This window comes from Synchiropus splendidus, chromosome 7, assembly GCF_027744825.2.
Source record: "Synchiropus splendidus isolate RoL2022-P1 chromosome 7, RoL_Sspl_1.0, whole genome shotgun sequence".
In the NCBI taxonomy this organism is placed as follows: domain Eukaryota; kingdom Metazoa; phylum Chordata; class Actinopteri; order Syngnathiformes; family Callionymidae; genus Synchiropus; species Synchiropus splendidus.
The window spans coordinates 5,609,156-5,634,263 of record NC_071340.1 but is presented as its reverse complement, the minus strand read 5'-3'; the positions used below and the strand labels follow the sequence as shown (position 1 = coordinate 5,634,263).

General features: G+C 41.0%; 2 protein-coding genes across 2 annotated transcripts; one reads left to right on the top strand and one right to left on the bottom strand.

The window, feature by feature from the left end:
* The first annotated feature begins 274 nt into the window (after positions 1–274).
* LOC128762660 (sia-alpha-2,3-Gal-beta-1,4-GlcNAc-R:alpha 2,8-sialyltransferase-like) lies at positions 275–15,074 on the top strand. The gene is made up of 4 exons (XM_053871074.1): positions 275–635; positions 3,053–3,175; positions 4,515–5,072; positions 5,476–15,074. Exons 1-4 carry the CDS (start codon positions 478–480, stop codon positions 5,756–5,758), a joined length of 1,122 nt encoding a protein of 373 aa, XP_053727049.1. The 5' UTR covers positions 275–477; the 3' UTR covers positions 5,759–15,074.
* LOC128762668 (ras-related protein Rab-27B-like) lies at positions 11,295–17,053 on the bottom strand. Its single transcript, XM_053871084.1, has 7 exons — positions 16,976–17,053; positions 15,940–16,056; positions 15,473–15,639; positions 15,321–15,406; positions 14,987–15,090; positions 12,973–13,096; positions 11,295–12,554 (listed from the first exon to the last, which is right to left on the bottom strand). Exons 3-7 carry the CDS (start codon positions 15,623–15,625, stop codon positions 12,365–12,367), a joined length of 657 nt encoding a protein of 218 aa, XP_053727059.1. The 5' UTR covers positions 15,626–15,639; positions 15,940–16,056; positions 16,976–17,053; the 3' UTR covers positions 11,295–12,364.
* Positions 17,054–25,108: the final 8,055 nt, after the last annotated feature.

Here is a 25,108-nt window from a genome sequence, read left to right as displayed (position 1 = left end):
CTTCCCTGCTCATGTGACTGACTGTGACTGTGGATGACTAAAAACGACCAAACGAACGACCAATGATTTATGAAGTGAAAATTCAAATCACACCTTTACCGCAGCTTTGAACATTCTTTAATTCAACAGCCCGGTCGTGAACGAACCACCCACTTTCGAGATTTCTAAATGCAGATCCTCTTTTATGACTAGACCAGAGCGCATGTTAGTCTGCGCCCCCCCTCTCTCTCTCGCTCTCTCTCCGTCTCCGCACTTGCTTCGACCGCGTGCGTGCACGCGCGTGTCCACGCTCCATCTTTTACGCAGCCTGGAGGCGTTGTTGCGGCTCCGACCAGGAATGATCACGGAACCTGAACCGTCGTATGGACCGACGAGCGTCTCGCCTGTTTCCCACAGACGGGCAGTGGTGCGTGATGAGACTATAGGTCGACGCCTCTTCGCTGCTGCACGCGGGGACTGAGATAAACACCTCCCAAGATGGTCCGCATCGCCAATGCCCTGGGTCTGGTGATTCTGTTCGTGGCGGTTCTGATTCTTTCCCTCATAAGCTACGTTTCGATCAGGAGGGACAGCAATTTCTCCACCGCCAAGTATGACATGGGGGGTCCTCGGATCATGTTCCATGCGGGGTTTCGGTGAGTAACTGTCGCTCCTGTGCGCTGAGGCTTTAGGTGATCGTGCTGAGCAAAGATAAACATTAGAGCGTGGCCTAGCGGGAGCGGATCAAACCTGTGACCGTCACCATACCTGCAGTCACACCTGGAACAGCGCATCATGCATTTCAAACAGGAAAACCTTGCACTTCTCACGATGAATCAATCCGTCTGTTGAGTCGATGGTCCAGACAATTTCACGGTAACGAGGAAAATATGAGCTGATACGCTTTGCAACCGAGGGCTTCTGGTCCCGGACCCAGAGATGTAGGGCCCCTGAGCTCGAGCCCGCTTCCTGAGTCGCAATGGATGAATTGGTCTAGTAGGGCTGCGCAATGAAACACCGCTACCGCGACTCTCTTTTTTCTAATGATGCATGCGATGTTCGTCATACTGCCTTATATTGCCTTATTGCGCCTTCTTGCCAACACTTCCTCGATTCATTCCACATGACATATATTTTTATACCGGAACGAACAGTGACGCCTAGTGGTCACCACATGCACCTTTTTTTTAATTAAGTAAAACATGATTAGCCATAAAAAGTCATAAAAACAGCCATAAAAACAAAACGTTTTGACAGTGTGACGAGTTTATACATTGTGGGTTTGATCTCTTCATTGAAAAGGGAATAAAAGGTTTTTTTTAATTTTATATTAAGCACTTTTCGTTTTATATATAATAAAAAAAACATGTTTTAATAAACAAGTGATGACTAAAAAGACGAATGAAGTGCAAGCTGATCATTGTAAGGTTGGAAGCAATGCAAATATATATATATATATATATATATATATATATATATATATATATATATATATATATATATATATATATATATATATATATATATATAGTTTATATATAAATGTATTTGTTTTCTATACAGCACTGTTCAGCATTATTGTTCTTTAGTAGGTTTGCATCATTAATTTAATGTATGTATGTGATTTAGTTGAGGAAAAAAAAGAAAAAAAAGGCCTGGTGAGACTTTAAAAGAAAATCGCCATTTGGTATTGGCTGAAAAAAATCGGTGCACCCCTATTTCACATTGAATCATAGATAAGTGCTTCAGTGTCTTTGTTTGTTCCAGACCAGAGCACAGTGTCTCTCGCCCTACTTGTATATCCTATCGTATATCTTCTTCTATACTACTGTCTCCTGTTAATGCTCTTGAGAGCATCTCTGCGACTTCATCATCATGTGCTGCATTGTTGGAGACATTTTATTGAGATTCTTCTTCATTATGGCAACAATAGTTCGATGGTATGCCTCCACACTGAAGGTCGGCAGGCTATAAATGTAGTTGTGAAATCTTTCCAGACCAAGCACTAGTCCCTGACACTTCTTTTCTAATTGTGCACTTCTGCATTCTGCTTGTGTAATGGACTTGGATGCATAGGCCACTGGTCTCCAGTTCACTTTACAGAATCACAGCATCAATTCAAATTTTTGAAGCACCAGTTGACACCTTGATGTTCTTTGTTGTCTGTTTGTCTTTCGCTTTATGTAAATGGTCTCTTATGCATGATGTTCTTGCTGAGATCTTAGGGATTAACTTCCTTATGAAGTTAACCCTGACCTTTTAGGTAAATCGGTTCTGGTGCTCCAAACTGACACTTCAGTCCATATTTTCAAACCCATTCTAACCCTGGATATTGTTGATTGATTGATTGACATTCACGCTTGACTGGCAGGAGCCCAAACAGTGGATCTCTTTTCTAGAGTAATCCTTCAGTGCAAGGGTCTGTCTGCAAATCGCTTGGTTTCACTGTTATTTCTTTTAATCATTCATACTTATCAGGTTTGCTTTTGCTACTATGATGTCATTTTCACCTCCAGCGGTTCCAGAGCAGCAGGTCTCTGAGATCATTGCTTCAAACCTTACAATGATCAGCTTGCACTTCATTCATCTTTTTAGTCATCACTTGTTTATTAAAACATGTTTTTTTTATTTTTTATTATATTTTTATTGTATTTTTATTAAGTATTTAAGATCATTGTGCTTTAACATCTTTCAAGCTCTTAGTTTCACAACTAGCTTTCTTATCTCCTCGCTGTCAAATGATCTGGTCATCTATATAAATAGTCAACCATTTTAAATAAAAAACAGCCTCAGTGTGCTAAAATGTCTGACAAGAATGTTTAATGAGAAATGTATTGTTTCAAAATTGACATTTTGATGTCAATGGAATATTCCAACAAAGAATGAGACATAATTTATCCAGTTTCTGCTGCTCTTAGGCCGGACCATTCAGGCATCAGGCAAGGTGAAAAAAACGGGCACAGGCCTCATAACCGGATTGTGTGGGGACTGTAATTTGTGTTTTTCTGTGGTTTGTTCTGGATATGAATGGCAAATTACAATTATTTAAAGACTGACTAACATCTGTCCCCAGGTCACAGTTTGCCATGAATTTTCTGGATCCGTCCTTCATCCCCCTGACCACTGCCCTGAATGAGGAGCTGCAAGGAAAACCGTCGAAGTGGAAATTCAACAAGACTGCATATTATCAGCAGAGGTAAGAGGCTCAGCATTTCCTGTTCTCATCAGGGTTTCCGTCATTTGTGATGATGAGCAGAAAGACCTTTGCCTGACACACTTGGAAAGATAAGCAGTCATCTCCGGCTGGTTTTGTTAATTACACAGATATTCCTGGTGGAAGCAAATGAATTACCTCAGAATCAGATTTGGTAAAGCAGGAACACACCTGCATGCATGGAATTCTGTGGGGCCAGATCTGTCCTCTGCAGTCAAATATACTCAAAATATTCTACAACTACATGAGGCTTGTTGGGATATGAGGCACCTACTCGACTGGAGCAGTTCAAAAGACTGGTGGGAGGAGTGTGCCATGATTCTCTCTACACACAGGTGAATAAGTGAAGAAAACAAACATTTAAATCATGAAAATACACAAAGAGAAATCATTAAATGAAGGGGTATTGCAAGGCATATATAGAGCCATCCGAAACTCCCAGTGGTGGTGCCTATCAAATGTGAGGAGGGAAAGCAATCGTAGGCAAGGACCACAAACTAAGAGGGGTGTCTCCTTTTATCTTTTTCTTTGATTTTGGTGAGTGGTGGTGGGCCTGGTCTGTTGACTTTGAGGTGAGGGAGCTTGGCCGGGTGGGGCATTTTCATGCTTTGAAAACAAACAGAAGTATTAATTCTGAAATTCAAAGGCAGGAGGAGTAATGTGCTCTCACAGGTCTGATCTGGTTATGATTTCATTCTGGAAGAGCTGCAGGATTTCCTCAATTTTGTATTAAATTTGTGAGAAAATATCAACAAAAATATCAACATTTCCAACAGTGTACTGGAAATTTGGCGGGTAAAATGAGTCTGTCTCTCCAGTTGGTTGATGCAGCTGCTAGGTGTGGCTGAAAGGGTATCTAGCCATCGACGGTTGCTCTACTATTTCAAAGGAGCCACAGATATTGTATATTTTTTCAGAGTTGATGAAGTTTAGCTTTGTTGTATTTGGACGTGTGGACCATTCAGGTCAGCACCTGGGAGCTAGATTTTATGTCTCTGTGTGGGATTGTACCGTAATGTTGCTCTTAAAATGTTTTGCTGTTATACTGCATGTTTTCCAAAAAAGAAGGAAATGAATGAAGAAAACAAATCCCCAAATGTCTGTGTACATCCAAAAGATTTGCAATAAAGCAAAAGCTGCATGTGCTGGTGATGGAGATGGCAAAGTAAACCTGTGGCACTTATCTTCTCATGACTTTCTCCGACTGAGTTTAACAACATTGTGATTAACTGTGGTTCTCCAATAATATCCCAGCTTAAAGTGGGCTTATTCAAGAGTCAAGATGAGCATCTGTGGTTCTGTTCTGGTTCTGTTGTTTTAGGAAGGATATCATCAGCTACATCGACATTCCAAAAAACTTCTCCTTGACAAAGAACAGCGTGCGTGTTGGGCAGCTTATGCATTTCGACTATTCCAGCCACAAGTACGTCTTCTCCATCAGCAACAACTTCAAGTCCCTTCTTCCAGATGTCTCTCCCATCCACAATAAACACTACAGCATGTGTGCAGTGGTGGGCAACAGCGGCATTCTGACAGGCAGCCACTGTGGCCCAGAAATTGACCAGGCAGACTTTGTTTTCCGCTGCAACTTCGCACCCACAGAGGTGTACTCTAAAGACGTGGGCAAGAAGACCAACCTGACCACCTTCAACCCCAGCATCCTGGAGAGGTACTACAACAACCTTCTGACCATTCAGGACCGCAATAATTTCTTCCTCAATCTGAAGAAGCTGGAGAGCGCCATCCTCTGGATCCCAGCCTTCTTTCTTCATAACTCAGCCACAGTCACTCGCACTCTGGTGGACTTCTTTGTGGAGCACAAGGGCCAGCTGAAAGTGGAACTGGCCTGGCCTGGAAACATCATGCATGATGTGAACAAGTAAGCAGTTATTGGTGTTTCTATAAGTAAGAACTCAACTACTCCCTTGTATTGTAGAGTCAAAGTAAAGTTTGTTTTTTGTTAACCTTAACATTTTGTTATGGTTTTCACCTCAAGACCTGTACGTATGGCCATCTTTTGGCACGACGATCAAGTCACGCACAAACCCAATTCGGCTGTATAACATTTTGGTTTAATCAGACAACATAATAAACAGTGAGTTGGTGAATGCGTGAAGTGCAAGAACACGAACATGATTCTTCATCGAATGAAGGCTGCTTTAATAGTCGTCGACAATTAGATTTTATTGAATGTCTGGTGGTGTATAGTGTGCGTATTCTTCTCTTCATGGAAATGCTCTTACATAACTGTTTAAGTAAGTAGCTTGTGATTTCTCTTTCAGATACTGGAAAACAAAAAATCTGTCTCCGAAACGTCTCAGCACTGGAATCCTTATGTATACGCTGGCGTCTGCCATGTGTGATGAGATCCACCTGTATGGATTCTGGCCCTTTGGCTGGGACCCAAACACAGGCAAGGACCTGCCTTATCACTACTATGACAAAAAAGGGACCAAATTTACCACCAAGTGGCAAGAGACGCACCAGCTGCCCAGTGAGTTCAAGCTGCTCTACAAGCTCCACCGAGATGGCGTGACCAAACTCAGCCTCACACATTGCTCCTAGATGGTCTCATGTTTGTAGGTCCATTATGAAGAATGTTATTCACTTATTGCAGCCGGCTGCGAGTCGACTATCAACTTACAACACCCGCAAGTTGCAGTTGCACCTGATTCACCATGAATGTAGGTTCCCAGATGTCATGAACTCATTTCAGGATTAGAGTTTGACTGCTTCCATTCTGGCTTTGGAGGCTGCTTTGTCACAGCCGTCTGCAGGGGGCGCATCATCTGTTAAGGATTAATCTTTCATGATTCCATTTCCTCTAAAACAACCTTGCATTTATCACCTCTCTCTGAATCACTGCCTAATCTCAGGGAAAGGAGACCAGAGTGTTTATTTTTAATCAGACCCAGCACCTCAACGCAGGTGCCCTTCCTGTTTCCATTACCAAGTGTTGGACAATCTGCACTGCCCTGTAAAACAGTACACGAGTTTACACAACGGACCTGTCGCTATTCAACCTTCACATTTGAAGGCAGTATTTTTGTCTTTTTTTAACTACAAAGATAGAAGTCAAGCCCATCAGATGATGCGCTTTAGCTAAAATATGTGAGTTCTCACTGATGCCAAGAGGAAGTAATTCGACCACAACACAGATGTGCCTTTGACTGGTCATGGTGAAGGATCACAGTAAATAATGGAACATAAAAACATGCACTGCGGCTTTCATCCTGCCAAGATAAGGTATCATATCTGACTTACCACCTCCAACTCTCGCCCTGTCTTTGCAGTGAGCAGAGCAGCTATTAACTGCTTCATAGTCTCCAATCCCTTTGCATCCTTTGATGTCTTGATATTAGCGAGATAACTGTTCTCATGGGAACGTACACGATTTATTGTTGAAAACAATCCGATGAGAATTTAACATCCCATGAGAAATTCTCTAAATATGAGCGTACGCCGTTCTCACTGACTCGTATGTTATGTTCTTGTATGTTTCCCATTCCCATTCTGATGACTATGATAAGACCGTGAGAGTGGTCTCAGGCTCCATCGTGTATGACAGCTGACACTTTGGGTCCAGTTTTAAATGCATTGTTATTCGAAGACACTGTCAATCATGATGTTCGTAGATACTGAGACTGAGCCACCCAAATAAGTTTTCAGACATGGTCGTCTGACTTGGATCAGATCAACACATGCAGGGTTTTGTGCACCTCTGCTCCTTGCCTTAACTACATTCTCCCCAAAATAAAACTTCACATCACAACAACAGCAACAGATGACGATCTTACTGGAAATAGTAAAACGTCTTTCATCCCGTCTTTCACTAGCCGCCACAAAGCTACAAACATCTCGGTGCACTTTACTGTCTCACGCTCAGCCACAATTCAATTCCCAAAGAAAACTTGTCGAACACAGGCTGTGAGACTATGAACATAACGTTCCATGCGAAACATGAAACAGTGTTTTACCCATCTCTGCGCTTATTTCATTGATATTTAAACATGACCACATTGATGTTGGAGATACACTCCAGGAATGAATTGAAACAGCTTTAAAGACAGAATGTAGTGAGCCAAACACATTAGTAGAATTTGATTGTATTCATTGTATTTTATCATAACCACTATTCAGAACCTAAAACCTATATTGAGCACACATTTACTGTGTGACCAATGTGGAGAGATTTATATGCTCATGAAGGACATAAAAATGAAGGCACATGCTGACATTAGAGCATCAATCAGCTTGGTTTTACATATAACCTCACCAAAATAACCTAATCTTATCGTACATAATATGCAGCCATAAACAATCATCTCACATTAAATTCGATAAACACACGACACACTCGCTGCACACATGAATATGACGAGACCATGACGGTGGGTCGCGCTATCCAGCTCCGCTGTCGACACCGGCGTGTGACAGTGCTGAATAGTTTGGTGCACTTTGGTTCAGGATCTTAGTTTTAAATTTATTTTTCATATTGGAAACTTTGGATAATGACGATGGTCACCTCTTGAGTCCCTAAATAGGTGTTTGTTTTATTAGATCGAATGGTCCAAATAGGTTGTCTAGCGCGGTCATCTGCCTTGGTTCACATCAACACATGTGCTGGCTACTGTGTTGAAACTAGTTGGGTATTTGGCCGACATCCGCTCCAGCAGCGCTAATGCTTCCACCCGGCATCAGTTAGGCGTCATCAACAAATTCTATTCTAGTATGAGGTATTCCTCTTTCTCGCTTGGGTCAATATGCAGGTCAACTAGAAAGTTGTGATGTAACATTACTGCTTGAGTTAAAGTATTGCCATAGACAGTCTATCTCTTCACTTCACTGTCTCTCAACCCATCTTAGACAACAAGTCTCTCATTTGCCTCCTAGAGAAGTGATTTTTCAGTGATATCTCCTTCAAGCTCCAATAATGAAGTCAGAGAATTCATAACTAAATTTTACCCGCCCAAACTTTGGGAGTGCTGGTTTATAACTAAATCAGCCACTATAATTTAATATTCAATACTTCTTCTTATGAAACAGCTGGTGAAGTCTAATGTCCTTATTGCTGCTCTCTTATGAAGGCGCCTGACATATTTGAGTGGTGAAAATAATTCTGTTCATCATAACATGAACCGTATTTTTCTGACAATAGGTAGTCAAAAAATGCATTGTGAAAAAGAAACAAAAATGTTCACACTGAACTATAAGTAGCATTTTGGGGGAAATGCATTTTACTAAATCGGCGACAGTCACAAAGTCTTTTGTATTTTTCACGAGTGATGTGGAACGGAACGGAAGATGTGATCCAACTGAGAAACAGGGGAGCAAAGTTGGGTGTATTGACAGGTATTGCAATAGTAAGACTAGTAGCGTTCAATCATGTATAAACATTACTCATCTGCAGCACCTTTCTTCTGATACGTCCCTTTAAGTGTCCGGCGGCAAAAGCGAACATTAGTTCCGTGTGCGGCGGTAGTTTTGTCCGCTCAAAGACACCATAAACTACCATAACCATGTCCATTTCTATGATCCGCGTTGTCTTTTCCTGTTGTTGTGACGCTTATCCACGAGTGATCACACAAGAATTCTCGCATGGAGGACGATATCCACGATCGGCACCGGGTCAGAACCGTGATTATTGAGGCTCATCAAAGACTCCTTGGTCTCTTCGGTCAGTGTGAAATAACGTTTAACAACACGTGAATATATTTACTGTAGCTGAGTATATCACAGGACCAATGTCAAAAAGCTGATCTACTGTCCGGAAAATACAGCACCAATATTCCCTTTTTATTGTTATATTATGACCAGCCCAAGAAACATCTGTGGTTATTGTTTAAAGTAGGAACACATGGAATGCTAATGCGTTGACGAAGTTATAAACCAAATCTGACAAAAAGTACCAAGACAAACTCGACACTGGACTATTTTGAGTGTTTGACCTAGTTAGACTGTTCAGCTTTAGTGTCTGCCATTGTGAGGTTTTGTACGACAGATTCTGCACCAGCAACGTCAGTTCAGGCATTGGCACTTGCTCCAGTTTGTGACTCCAAAAACAGCATCATCCACTATTCTACACAATGTACTTTGAAGTGAAATGTTGGTATTTTCACAGTTACCCTATATGTCTGTCAGTTTTGTATATTATAGATGTATTTGTCACTTATAGGATTCTAACTTTTAGCACCATCCATTTGAAATTAAGATGCCTAGCATGGAATTAGAATTTTCTAATGATCAAGAGGTCAAGCTTTCCCAACTGGAATTAAATCTCAAGGGATTTTAATTCCTTCTTAGTAATTATGGACAGAATGAAACAGACTATAGGCTCTAAAAATATCAATCTTGCTGAATTATATGGAAAAAAATGTTAATATTTCCCAGGTATATTTATTTTATATTCTTATTTCACCTTGGTAGCAAATTCTGACTGAGGTATTCTCAGACATTCTGGGGCCCGCAGAGAAATGCCTCCTGCAGTACCATAATCTTGAGTCTCAGGCAGTTGACCGAGCATGACAGACATGACATGACAGAGTGACACAGACGAATGATGAATGAAGGAACAAAGAGCTTTTCCCTCTGGCTCTGAGCAGCTTTTTCATCTTAGCATAGCAACAAACTACAACAATCATGCGACCACTTCCTCAATTTACCGCCTCAACACAAACAAGATTGTCATTTTGAACCGACAAACTTAAGCTAACACCTGATAAAGTTAACATGAACTGCAAAAAGTCTTTCTTATTTGGAAACAGTTATACTCCAATCTATATGGCAATGCTTGTATCAAGTCAATCATAAAATAGTCCCAAATGATTTTTCCTGGCGTTTGAATGGTTTAATGAGACAAGTACTTGTGCATGAAAGTGAGTTTCAAGAATTTATTGAAGCAGTGATGCTAAATATTCGCCTTTCTTTTCATTCTATATCACATGTGGGGCATTAACATGAGAATGCATGTACGGGCTGCTTATTGAAAGAGTGAAAATAGTGTCTGAGGCTGTTTGACAATGAATGGGGAAAGGAAATGTGTATTGCCTTGTGGCCCTTATGCCGACAGATTGACTTGTAAGACTTAGTTATACACTTTTAAATGAAAAAAAGTGAGGCATGAATCTACCTCATGGACTTGTGGGTAAAACAAACACACTCCTATCCATCCAATTTATCACCCTGTGGTACAATCACAAGTCCATTGCTGCACAGGATAAAAGAAACTCCCTGGTAGCTTAGTCATTTTCTGAAAGTGGATGTAGGACTTTAACTGAGTGTTAAGTACAAGCGTTGCATAATTGCTGAAGTCTTGGAAAAACACAAGCAGTCATGGGTTGATGTGACGCTAGCACCACTAGGGATGAAACAGCTGCCCTAACATTCACTGAAATAAGACTACTGTTGCGGATCACTTCTTGTTTATCGAAAGATTTATATGAATTGCTGGAACTGCAGTTACCTGGTCTCTGATGTCCAGTGTCCACATGCCTCCCTGTATTTGGAGCATTTGAAACAGTAGTACAGAGAATTATTCCAAAACTGGAATTTTGAATAGCCTGCTCACACAATATGTGAGAGACTCAGTGAGCACGGTTGCATGCAGGCCCCGAAAACCAAATTATTGCATTAAAATCAGACTTTTAAAATGCATATAAACAGTGATGAGTGCCAAAATGTCATGTTGAACATGCATCAAACGTCAGCACTGTATGTTCCTTCTCGACAGTCTTGCGAGTTCTTCAATGTGCATGGAAATTCTGGCTGCTTTTCTTTTTCTTGTATGAAATATCGATATGTACTTTGAGCTTTTGAGAATTGTAATCATCTGAAATCATCTCTTGATTGTGACGCATATAAGTACGCCTGAACATGACAGTGATCTCTATCCACTGTTTACTTTTCCAAAACACCCATTAAAGAGAAGTATTATTCAGAGATTGCTTTCACACTGCAAAACTACATTTAACACACATTTTAATGCATAGAATTTGTGCTGAAAGTTTAAATGTAAAATTGAAGAAAAACAGGAAATATTTAATGAAAAAAAAGACACATTTAATGGAAAAATACATTTTATTTATTTATTTTGTTTGTTTGTTTGAATGGATTCAAACAGTGATGGCTATATCATGAAAAAGTTGAACTCAAAATTATGAACTGCAATGTTATAATATTATACTACAATCTCCAAAAAACATGATTTTCTAAAGTCAACCGAGAGACATAATCTGTCTGCTACTGGACCCGTGGCGCGGCTCACCAGAGAGGAGCCCAGGAGACAGCTCCACAAATTTTGTTGGATAACTGAGCATCTATTTTTAAGATCTTCTTGAAACGAAGCACATTGAGCTGAGTTTAAATGAATCTCACTTGTGTAGATTAACAAACTATTTCAACCACTTCAACGTCAACCTTCAACAGTCTGAAAGGGCACAGACACTGATCCCCCTGGAGCTAAAGTTGAGAAACAAAAGGCTAAATGAAGCATTTTATAAGGTGAGAAACAAGATGGATTCATGCATATGTCACACAGCGTTTTATTTAGACTGCATGTATGTGTGTGTACTGTGTTCTTTTCTATAGATCAGTTGGACCCACACCTTTTCATCCTACTTGAGAAAAGTCTAAACACCAGCTGTGGGATTCAAACATGCTTCATTCACAATCTCTGTGTCTGACTGTTAGCTACATACGCTAGTTCCAAGTTGAATACGACGATGTGATGGATACATCTTCCTCCGCCTGGCCCTCCTCCACCAACCAGCAACAGCAGCATTTATCTGAGTCCTCTTTTCTCATGTAACTCAGCCCATCACTTTAATTTCTGCATTTTATCAAAATGATAGGAAACTTAGGGCAACTGCATGGTCTCACCACGGATAAGCAAGGTGTGTGGGTCCCGCTGTCCTGACCTGTGAACAAGACCCTCAGGTACGTGAACCTCTCATCTCATCTTCAACCTGGAACCTACATTCCACCCTTTTCCACTGATGGTCTACTGTTGTATAGACTCAACAACAGAAACAAAATTCAAACAATGTTGTTTTCTCTAATTATAGTTCACCTCTTTGACATTATTTACAATTTCATGGTCCACATTAAGAACATTAACAAACACCATGTGGGTTGAGCGTTGTTTTGCTTGTCCTGTCGATCTGCCATGCTTCATCAGCAGCTACAGCGGGATCTCACAGGGGTCACCTCCAGATCGCGATGAGCGATGGAACTTCCGTTGGGGTCATTGCTGTGTAAGCAGTAGGTGCTCAGCTCCATCCTCTTCATCACCATTTTGAGGAGGGTGCTCACTGCCTTTTCCACGTCTGTCCCGGTCAACGAGCTGGTCTCAAAGTAAGGTACGCTGAGGAAGGTCCAATGCAAAATATCATGAGAGGGCGTGCTATAGCTTTAGGGAAGCCTCTACAAGGTATACTGCTTATCCCAATAGTCTACACCTGACCCAGCTGGCCCAGACCCACGTCCTATTTCTCCAGTCCAGTGATGAACACGTAGCTTGAATTTGTGAATGTGTCCTCCCCACCACGCCAAAGTAATTTTGCCACAGATGAGGGCATTTTGGCTCAGATGAACATCGAGCTCCTTCCAACGTGCTCTACAGAACATCTAGCAGTTGGTGTGTACATTACAACAGAAGGAAAATGTCAGGATGTGAAAACATGGCGGGGCTAGAAACCCAACTATCTTGTTGATGCCAACAAGATGCACTGAGGACTTTTTTCCTTTATTGAACCGAACAGCCATTAGATGCCTTTACTCACCCATATCTGTCGGCCAGTTCTTGAGCTTGCCGAATGTGAACATCCCTCAGGTTTCTTAGATCTGCTTTGGTCCCCACCAGGACGATGTCTGGGTTCTCGCAGTAGGCGTTGGCCTGTAGCTGACCTGAATGACAGCAGAAAAAAAAGTCATGTTAAAGAGGAGGAATTATTTAATCATTTGTCAACAGATCATCAAACATAAAGATAATCTTCTGTGACACAGTGGAGGGACATTCTATTACATGTAGTAACTAGAGATTGTGTTGTGCAACAGACCCAAACCTACAGCATCAAACATGACAAACGTGATTGTACCTCTCAGATTTCTGCAAATATTTGATTATAACACTGAAGAAATGACGCTTTGAAAATGTGTTTACAGCTTATAGAACAGTGCAATGTAACTGTCTCCTCACAGTTGTTGATGTCTAAACCAAAGACAACAAAATGCACTTAAAATGAAAATGTCCAACTGGTGACCATTTTAGCCATTTTCCCTCCCGGTCATTCTAAAGAAGGCTCTAGTCAGTATCTGTTAAGCTGGGTTGTTGTGCTAAACAACGGAACAGTGACACGGAAATTTTTTTTCCTTGAAGTTACATTTAGCACAGATACAAATTGTATGATTAATTTGTCATGAAGTGATATAAAAATGAATGAATCTATTGACAGACCTAAAAAATATAACTGAATTCTATAGCTGTTTTACACTCCATTTTCCGAATACAAAGCAGTTTCTACTAGTCCGTTACAATTAGAAAGTTTGGACTTTGAATTTTGATTTTGATCTTAGAAAGAGGCTTACTGTCCGATATATTTCAGAGTTTGGACTCGCTTGTTCGCCATGGCTGTATGTGTGTGTGTGCACAACATGCACAGATGATTCAATTAATTACACTATTTCATTCAGTTTTAAATGTGAGTTAAATTAAATTCCCAATATGTTTTTATATGATTTTATCAACGTAAAAGTGGTCGCTAATCCTTTTTTTGGCATTGGCGGACCACCGACCGCTCCACTCAAATAATGAATGGCCTTTACTCCCTACTGGTCATGAGCTAATACTGTAAAATGAAAAACTCAATGAAGCATTTTACAAGGTGAGGTACACAGCCATCTTGTGTATTAAATGCCACACAGCATTTTCTTCAGGCTTTATATAAGTGTGTGATGTATTCTATTTGACATTTATTTATTTTATTCACAAGCTTATTAGCATTGATTTAACATTGTGAAGCTACCAGGTAAGACCAGTTGGCCCTACACCTTTGCATCCCTTTCACCAATGAAACATTCACTCTTGCCCGGATGGGCAACTTCAAGGATGGACTTTCCAGGTATTGATGTCAGGTTACACAGTGGTGGACTTGGTCTGGACACGCTATGGGATTTCTACGCATTTACAATCCAATTTTCTGGTATATTTAATTTAATTTAATTTAATTTAATTGACAATAAATCAGATTCTGATTTATTTTATTTTTCATTAAGAAAAAAATCTATTGTTATGATATTATTTGGGATGCACCAATATTGGTATTGGTCCGATACCGGGCTTCAGTACTTGATCTGTTAGAATCACCACATATACCACGAAACCAATACCACATTACGGCAGCGCACATTTTTTGAATGTCAGTTTATGACATTTTTGTGGAATTTGTGTACTGTAGTGAAACTTGTGATCGTCACCCATGCCCAAGAAAAACAAACTGAGGAATGTTGATCAAATAATGATATGTATGGGACAAAAAGTTCAAACTATGTGTGATGGTGTAAGTGCTCTGTATAGGTATCGGTGACTACTCAAATACAAGTACTCGTACACGACTCATTTTGGAAAAAAACTGATATCTGTGCATCCCTAGATATTATTAATCAGAAAATAGACGCCAGAGAAAGCACACATAAAATAATTTAACTCATGGCAAGAGCTAAGTTGTAAGTATGCAAATATGACATGTATAACCTTTGTTAATTTCCAAAAGATTGACAGAGAAGAATGTGTCGTACTCATCCAGTTGCGAACGTTGTGGAAACTGTGCTCGTTGGTCAAGTCGAACATGAGAAGGAAGCCCATGGCGTCTCTGAAGAACGCTGTAGTTAGGCTGCGAAATCTGGAGAGAGATGAAGCAACACGTTTTGTAGAGGACAGGTGTCATGCAATGAAATGAAAAAAAAAAAATTATCCTCAACTTTTTAAGTCGTCATTTGGGATGAGAAAAATAAATATCCAAGTAATCTTAAACCGACCCAGCTGAGGTAGAAGGCAGCAAAGACCAATATTTAATTAAAATTAAAATGTATTTATCAAAGATTCATTTGTTAGATCAACGCAAATGGTTACCTCTCTTGTCCTGCTGTGTCCCAGAGCTGCAGATGAACCTTAAAGTTTTTCTCTGACATCCCATCAGATCCCATCCCTGCGTACATCTGAAAACCATGGCTGTGAATTTGAATCCTCAACAGACTCAGTACAATGGATGCAGGCTCACTCACCACTCTTTTTTCCTTGAAGTCGATTCCCACAGTAGTGGTGAACTTGCGGTTGAACTTGCTGTCTGTGTACCGGTGGAGAAAGGTTGTCTTACCGACACCGGAGTCACCGAGTGCCAGCAGCTTGATTAAATAGTCATAGTCCCAGTCATCCATGTTGTGGCCTCAACCTGCCAAGATCGGGTCACTGTAACTGTCTGTCTTTGGTAATGAGTAAACTGTTAGAGGGCAAATAAGTGTACGCAGGGACATGCACAGATAGACCCCAGTTGGTGCTTGAGCACAAGCCCTTTTTCCTGCATGAGAAGCCCAATTCATATATATATATATATATATATATATATATATATATATATATATATATATATATATATATATATATATATAAATGCATGAAGTGCACATGCCAGCTTGCATGTGAGTGTCCAGCAAATGAAACCCACTCGCAGAGTCTTAGCAGGGATTCATACCTCTCCGCTCATTAGGCGCCTATCACAAACATGAGCACATGACTGGGGCCGATATCCACATGACCAGTCAAATGTTTCCACAGAGTTCTCTCCACTTGTTGAGCAGAAAACCACGGCCTGTTTGGGAGACAGATATCCATTTATTGGCTTCAGTGTGACAGTACATCCGTTCATGGCTTCAGATCAAATGCCTGAGTGTCGCTGCACCATGTTGGCCGGAATGGATACAGAGAACGTGACAAATTGATTATCAACAACTAAGACAAACATCGACTGTTAAGGGCAATGTGTTACATTGAAAAAAATCTATACATATATATATATTTTATTTTATTTTGCAATTACAATTCTATATAAACTTGTACTAATTACTACTAACTGATTAAAAATCAATCTTCAAAGCTTATGAATCTCATTGTACAGCATTCTATATAACGGTAATAAAGGCTACTACAACTAAATAACTTTCCATTTTGCATTGTCATGTGGTTCCTGTTAAAACGTTCATCTGAAGAGTCAATGTCAATGTCATGCACACTAACAAAATGTTGATGGTGTTGAAAACCTGAAGGATTTCTGTGCTTTAGCACTTTGAATATGTCCACTTTACTTGCACACGATATGGATTTAAATAGGTGTTTAAATAATTAGCTGTGAAACACAATCCCAGTTCTGTTTGTTTTGTTTTTTTTTGGTTTTGTCAACAACTGACACATATTCAATTCACTAAAGTAGTTTTGTGCAACAGTTTTCTCAGTTGCTAAAACAAGGGAGTGTGAATCACTTTCATGCTGATTCTGTGTGTAATACTTGAATGTTGCTTAACTTTTGCATTGCTTTTGTTTGCGCTGTTATGAAACATTCATTGCATGGTTTAGATTCACGTTAATCTTGTTTATACGTCCATAGATGAGAATATTTTTCTAATATGTTTGAAGAAAGCGGAGATGTTGTTTTAGTGTCCTGTATACAGCACAGTGACAAATGGATTTCTTGAATTTGAAAATCAAATATGAAACATGAACATGAATCTTACCTCGTCCAGCGGTGAAATCTTAAACATCCATTCAGGAGGTCCGCGTCGACTCATGGGATTGTGATCTAATGTCACTGGAGAAAGCAGGAAAATGTTCCCAACTGTTCATGTGACCAGGGAGGAGTTAAGATCATAGGGTTGTACTTACAGACCTTGTGTTTTCTGGTATTTTCCTGGAGAAAGAAAGGCTCTTTGAAAACCACCTACCCAGACTACAATGAAGAATGTTGCCTAGAAAAAAAAATCTTGAGTCATATAAAATTCTATGAAATGTAATCCTGCTTTCACATATTTAGTATGAAACGCCCAATCCAATCCCAATTCACTCATTCTTTTATTTGGTCCAGTGGAGATTGGAACTATGTTCAATTTACTTTTATGTAATTCATTATTTATTAATAGTAATAGTGAATCTTCATGGAAGCCTGGTTGCCAGTTGGTTATGGACGTTAGACAGGAATTACATTAATATTATAGGAAATTGAGAAAGTGATGTATAAAGCAGGGACATGAAACACACACAAAACTATTGCAAACACAAAACGATTGAAATCAATGCATGTGGAAATCAATAATTATGAACAAAACAATTCAAAAGCCCTACTGAACCAAATAAATGATAAATACGTAAAATAATCATCAAGATAAAGAAACATGAAAAAAATCGTCACCACAGCTACATATCATCAATGGCCTTTTGACAAACTTGATCAGTGCAATCACAAGATCATAAGTGAATATATGAGATTGACTTCTATCAATCTGTCGCTTCACACCAAAAGATGAAGTCAGTCTCTTGTTTATCTGGAAATACAACCAATTTGTCTGAAACTCTTCCACACAAAACTAAAAGACTATACAAAATACTACTACTACTACTACTAATAATAATAATAAATAAATACATCAATTGTAACACATGCTGCCACTCAAAATCACACTCATAAAGACCGATGACTTGACGTATGTCCAGCTGACTGTCATTGACATACTATATAGGGAGGGCAAGCCACAAAAGGTACGTAATTTCAAAAGAAGCTGGATGTTTACAAAGTGCTGTATCCAAGCACACGAATCAAGCGATGAGTGGAAGGAAAATGTTCACCATGAACACGGATACAGCAACTCAGAGTCGATTGTAAAGTACATTCAGGAATTTTGGGGGCGGGCTTCACGGCGTATTGACAAAGCCACTGCTGACCCGAGGTCAATGCCAGATAGGTTTCATCTGAGCTGCCGTCATGCTCAGTGGAAAGTCTTGTTTCCTTGATCTATTTGGAGATCAAGTCTGGATGAGACTCGTGAGGCACCGAAGGCATGTTGCTGATAAGTCTAGTGTGAAGCGGTCGGTGATGATGTGGGGTGCATGACTGGTCCACTGTCATGGTAACACAGTTGATCCATGAGACGTGACAGAGATGAAGCATACACCAAAATGTCAAACCTGTATTGATTTATGGCCCCCCGGAGGTAATAAAACTCCTCCCGCCCCTTTTTTATATAAAAAAGAAATTAAAATAATAACCCCTCCCCCTTTTTATATCAAAAGGAAATTAAAATAATAACCCTCCCCCTTTTTTTATATCAAAAGGAAATTAAAAGAATAACCATCCCCCTTGTTTTATGACAGGAAGGGGAATAATTAACCCTATCCTCCCTTGTTTTATAACTGGAAGGAAAATAATGAAGGGAGGGGTTTGGACAGCTGTATAAACATCACCCTGTGTGTATATATATATATGTACCCTTCAGACTGTTGCAAGGAGCAAGGAACCGTCCAGCACAACCAACTCGCAATGTCTGTCCCTACACCAGAGCGTGGATCACCAGTGATCAGCGAGACAGCTGTGACTGTTATTGAGGACCCATGGATGGGCGCTGGGGTTCCCCGTAAATCTGTAATGTACCTACAGCGTACGCAGGCACCGCCCGGGGAATCTTTGCAGGATGAATGGTCTCTAGAGCCTTACAGACGCTGAGGGAGATGGGGGTACACGTTCAAGTATGAAACAGCTGAATTGTACATTTATCAACTGGATGATGATGAAACCTTGAGTGCCAAAACGGAGATGGCCGTGTTATCGTCTAACGATTGGGGTGTGCTGAGAGAGGTGAAGCCGGAAAATCTTCCAAGGGCTGAAGAAGAAGAAGAAGAACAACAACATCGTCAGCAAGCTGGAGCCGTGTCTAACAAACCTGATCGAATGGAGAGGAAGCCGTCCTTCGTGGCTATATGACTGGCTAAAATCTCAGGATCAGGACGATGGTCCTTCAGGGCCATCCATAAAGTATCAACAGGAGTCATGGGTGAAGAAGAAGATTTCGTCCTGGAGTATTTTAATTCTGATGGCGGTGTATTTCGTACTCTGTTAACCATACCGATGGATGCTTGGAGTAAGAAAATTCAGGAGATTTCTCCGAAAATCGACGGCCCTTGTGCTGAGAGAGGCACTGACCTTTTAGTTCCGCCCCCTTTGGACTGCCTACTCACTGATGGCTGCTATAAACAGGATTTTTTCCAGAGCGACACCCTGCAGGCGTACCCGTCGGAACAAGAGCAACCAAGACAACGATGAGGACCGAAGGTGTTCCGAGACGTATTGCCACTATCTTCCTCGGAGCTGCTACAGGAGGCACTGGGTACGGAATGAACAACTCCTCGCCGACCCGTCTACTTCCTGTGGTAGAACACATTACCGGTGACGGTCATGAGTACGACGGTTCTAACAATGACACACCAGACGGAGCCTGTCCTTCATTGACCATCAAAGACGACACAGACGACTCTGATGCAACTGAAATGGAAGACGTTGATGATGAGGAGGATCCTGTAGGGAAAGCAACAACCTCCTACCCCAAGAACGAAACTGTCGGCGTGCATCCGCCTGCTTCATCCTCAGCTTCTCAAGACCAAGAACCAGCAGCTAATGATGAAACAGATGGATGGATAAGCGGTTTCTTCCTGAAAGCTCCAAAGACAGTTGTATTTCATCTACTAGGTAGAACCATGCGCAGGTATAGGAGGGAGATCTGCTACGGTTGCCAAGTAGACCATCCCAGCCAACTTCAACACAGCTGCCTTGAAGAGATGGAGGATGATTTCTACAGTCTTAACTTCTACCTGTTGATGAAGAGACTCTGTAACAAGAACTTTCTGCCTGCTGTACAACACTACTTGACCCTGAATGACGTACAACCGGAGAAAATGAGAACCAAGGCTATGGCTGAGACAGTCTTGCTCGAAATGAAGTCTCCAAAATCAAGTGTCTGGAATGAATACATCAAACATGAGCCTGAGGATCCTCTAATTGAACGTCTGGAATCAGCAAGTAGAATCTGGAATAGAACGCCAGATTAGAAAGTATCACAAACACGAGATTCCCTCGTATGTGATACTTTTTTTTTTTTTTTTTTTACTCTCTTTGTATAACATTACGTTCGAATCCTGACATAACCTGTTTAATAAAAAAACATTAAGAAGCATATACTGATCTCAGCTCAATAATTTCTCGTTTAACATGTCGGTGAAACACATCATTAAAAGAGTTTATTACAATCCTCTTCACCCCGGGAGCTATGGAGGTGTGGATTGCCTTCGTCGAGGGGTGCAGGTTGAGACTGGAAAACCAGTCAGTTCTAAATCTATTAAAGATTTTTTATCAAAACAGGATGCTTACACCCTGCATAAACCAGCCAGAGTAAACTTTCCGAGAAACAGAGTATTTGTTCACAGGCTTCTTCAACAATTCCAGGCCGACCTATGCGACATGCAGGCATTGGCTAGATATAACGACGATCAAAATTACTTGTTGACCGTTATAGATGTATTTTCAAAGAAGGCCTATGTACACGTTTTAAAAAGAAAGATTTAGAAGCGATTGAGACGATGAAGGCGTTTGAATCAGTGCTGGAGGAGAGCGGGGCGCCTGCAAAGCTACAGATGGATGACGGGAAAGACTTTTTTAACAAGAGTTTCAGGGCTTTGATGGAGAGGAAGGGTATTAATCATTTTTCAACAGCGAGTGACGTTAAGGCCTCTGTGGTTGAGAGATTTAACCGCACTCTTAAAAACGGATGTGGAGATATTTTACAGCTAAAAACACTCTACGTTACATCGAGGTTTTACAGGATCTAGTAAAGAGTTATAATCACAGCTATCACAGCAGTATAAAAATGACACCGATGGAAGTAACTAAAGAAAATACTCTGCAAGTGTTTACATTAGACCGTCGAAAGGTCGGCAGAAGCCAAAATTTAAGGAGGGCGATCATGTTAGGATAACAAAACTGCGAGGTGTATTTGACAAAAAGTATGAGCAGAGTTTTACAGACTAGATATTTACGATAACTGAATGTATTCACCGCAACCCGCCTGTGTATAAATTGAAAGATTTCGATGGCGAACCCATCCAGGGGTCATTTTATGATCAAGAATTACAAAAAGTACAACTCGTAAAGGATAAAGTATTTCACGTGGAAAAGATTCTCAAGGAACGAGTCGTTAAAGGAGAGAGACAAGTCTTTGTCCAGTGGAAAAACTGGCCTGAAAAATTCAACAGCTGGGTAAAAGCTTCAGATATAAAAAATATATAAGACGATCCTTCTTTACACCAGGCATCATATCATCATGTACGGCTCAAAGAACGCTGGCTTCTATGTGACTTTACCATCAAACGCCAACGCAAAGGTTTTTAAAGACAACTCGATTGGTACTTTCCGCGTTGATTTAGCACAACATATCGATTTAAACGGAAAATGGGAGGTTGCTTTGACGGAGATTACATACCCTCACACGTGGCATAATATTCCGGAGGATGCGGCGTCATTTTACTGGAAACCGAACCCTAGAGGACCTGATTCCAACACAAACACGACTCCCCCGAGAGGATCAGATACAGATGCTAACACGTCGCGGCAGCATAAAGATGAATTTCATAGAGCCATGGCGAGACTTAGGGCTCCGGATCCTGACGCCGGCGCCTCAGCTCAGAGGAAAAAAGACGAATCGCGAGGGGTTGATCGATAATTTCAAAACTGCGGGGACAGATATTTCCAAACTGAAGTTCAAGGGTGGATATTACAGCTCTATTAATCAGATTACAACCGAGTTGGAGCAAACCTTTAAAAAAACCAATAACAATATACGCTTCCTGTTTGATGGTGCACGGCAAAACATTTATTTTCGGTCAGAACCTAGTGCTTTTTAACTTGCCTTTGGCTTACATGTTTGGTGTAGAGCCTGGTAATTGGATCCATTTTTGCGACTTCAGAGCGCCCCATCCAGTTGATTTAAAAGCGGGGTTTTACCATCTCTACTGTTGCAGCGATGTTGTAAGACCGCAGCTTGTAGGGGATGCGTATGCACCGCTTTTAAGAACGGTGGAAATCAAGGGTAGTTACTCAGATATAATCACACAGCATTTTAACCCTGCTTACTATTTACCCGTTGCCAAGAACCATATTGAAAATATTCAGATACAAATTAAATCAGATCTTAACAAACCAGTCAATTTTACCTTTGGAAAGGTGGTGGTGACTCTACACTTTAGACCTGTTACTTGAGAGGATATTATATAACCCTTGTATCGTCGTCTGGAAATTCATTCATCACCACAACACCAGAGAGATAACCCGCCTTTACAGACCAAGTCATAAACAAACACAATGGTCCATGCAGGCTTAAGAGACGACCCGCACAGATTTGTACAATATTTTGAAAAACAGGTGGGTGGAGATCTACCCGGTTTCTACGGTGCCCTGGTTATGTACGGACGAGGCATCAGTTCCCTCTTCTCAAAAATGTGTCGGTTTGTATCACCTCTGTTGAAAAGAGGTATTGCCATAGCGAAACCCCATCTCAAATCAGTGGTGGGTAACATAGCCACGGATATGTTCACCTGTACCGTGAGAGGAATGAGTGATCAACAGAGACAGAAAGGGTCAAGAGGTATAGCCGTCTTATCACGAAGGACAAAGAGACGCCCTCCAGGACGACGTGTAACACAGAGCTCTAATAAACGTACAAACAAAAAAAGAAAGAAGTCAGTCGACAGAAGCAAACGGGCCAAGAGGAAGTCCAGAGGGAGCTCTGATATATTTTAAAAAACCTTATATACAGTAACATGGCGCTCCTACACCAGAAATCTGCCGAATGCACATTGGCAGAACTGGATTTATTCACGCCGCCGATGACGCAACTTTCCATCGAGGACAAAATTTACACAGAAATTGCTCCAGTCGCCGCTATCAGTGAAGGAGGACCGATTGAGTTTTTTATACCAGGAGACGGCGAAAAGTATCTAGACTTAAACGACACCCTTCTACACGTGCGTGCAAGAATTACTAACGCCGATGGCACACCGCTGGCTAACGACGCAGCAGTCGGTCTCATCAATTACCCTCTAAACACAATCCTTGACCAGTGCGACGTGGTTCTGGGGGATCAAATGATTTCGCAGTCCAGTTCCACTCACCCGTACAGAGCTATGATCGAAACACTTCTCAACTTTTCAGGCGACACTCTTAAAACACAGTTTAGCGCCGGTCTTTTTTACCAAGACACACCTGGGTCGGTTGACTCGATCATCACTGTAAATGGTCCCAACGCAGGCCTTAACAAAAGGGCAGAGTTCACGAGCAGATCCAGAGAAATACATCTTCTCGGTCCTCTCCACAGCGATATATTTTTCTGTGAGAGACTGTTATTAAACTCGGTTGATTTAAGAATTAAACTCACCAGGGCGAATGATGCCTTCTGCTTGACCGGACCCCGCAACTCCACCTTTCGTCTGAAAATCCTCTGCGCCTCTGTTTGTGAAGAAAGTCACTGTTTCGCCAGCTGTGAGAATAGGTCATGCAGCGGGTTTGTTAAAAGGAAATGCTCTCTACTCACTCTCACGAGTCAACGTAAAAACATACTCCATTCCAGAGAACTCAAGAATATGTACCCAGGAGAATTTATTTCTGGGTTCAATACCTAAATACATGGTTTTAGGGATGGTACATCATGAGGCATTTACCGGCAGGAGAGATCTCTCCCCGTTCAATTTTCATCATTACAACACTGAATATCTAGCACTCTGTCAGGATGGCCGACAGAACCCCGCTAAAGCTTTTCAACCTTTGGTGGTCAGAGAGTTTTATAACATGGTTCTCGCTACAGGAAGACATTTGAAGGATCTACCTCTAAGCATTGACCGCGAAGGTTTTAACAGCGGTTATTCGCTGTTTGCATTTAATCTCAATCCAGCCGACGACAACGACACTGTCTCCCCTGTCTCAAATGGGAATTTAAGACTGGAGATGAGATTCAGAGTTCCCTTACCAAACACCGTAACACTGATTGTGTACGCTTGTTATGATTCCATTCTGGAAATTGATGCGAAAAGACAAGTGCCGGTGGACTATTATTAAAAAAAGTTATGGATAGTCTCCAGTTCCAGAGGCTGCTGAGAGGTCTCTTGGGCGACACGTTTTACGGTGTGGGGCCGTCGAATAAGTTGCCTCAATTGACACAACCCCTCAGACTGCCTGAATATTTCATCGTCAACACACATAAACCAGGAGAGCACTGGCTGGCTTTAACTCTCGAAGAAGACGGGAGAACAACTTTCTTTGACTCATTTGGAATGGGGCCCTACTTTGCACATTAGCCTGAAAATATTTTAAAGTTTCTCAAAAAACATTCAGGCGACATCAAGTACAACAATGGCCAACTACAGCACCCTCTATCGTTTGTATGTGGTCATCATTGCGTCTTCTACCTCTGTTAGCGTGCTAGAGGGCTGTCTATCGAAGAAGTCTAAACAGTGAATACCTTAAAAAATGACCTAATGGTATACAACTTTGTGAAAGGACATCAACAATGTCTAAAAAGATGTGCACACTGTCCGTGGAAACAACACAACTGTTCTCTTCTGCATTTTAAAGACTATTGTAACGTGTGACTAATCTTATTGTGCGTGTGTGTGTGTTTCAAAGAAAAATCTGTCATCTCATAGTAATTCAATAAAACATTCTATTGATGAAAAGACAATAACTGTGTACATGGCAATTATTCAGGAAACCCATCGAGGTGTCAGAGACAATTTCTTCCCTTTGGTCACTACACGCGTCAAGCGTCGTCAAGGTGTCA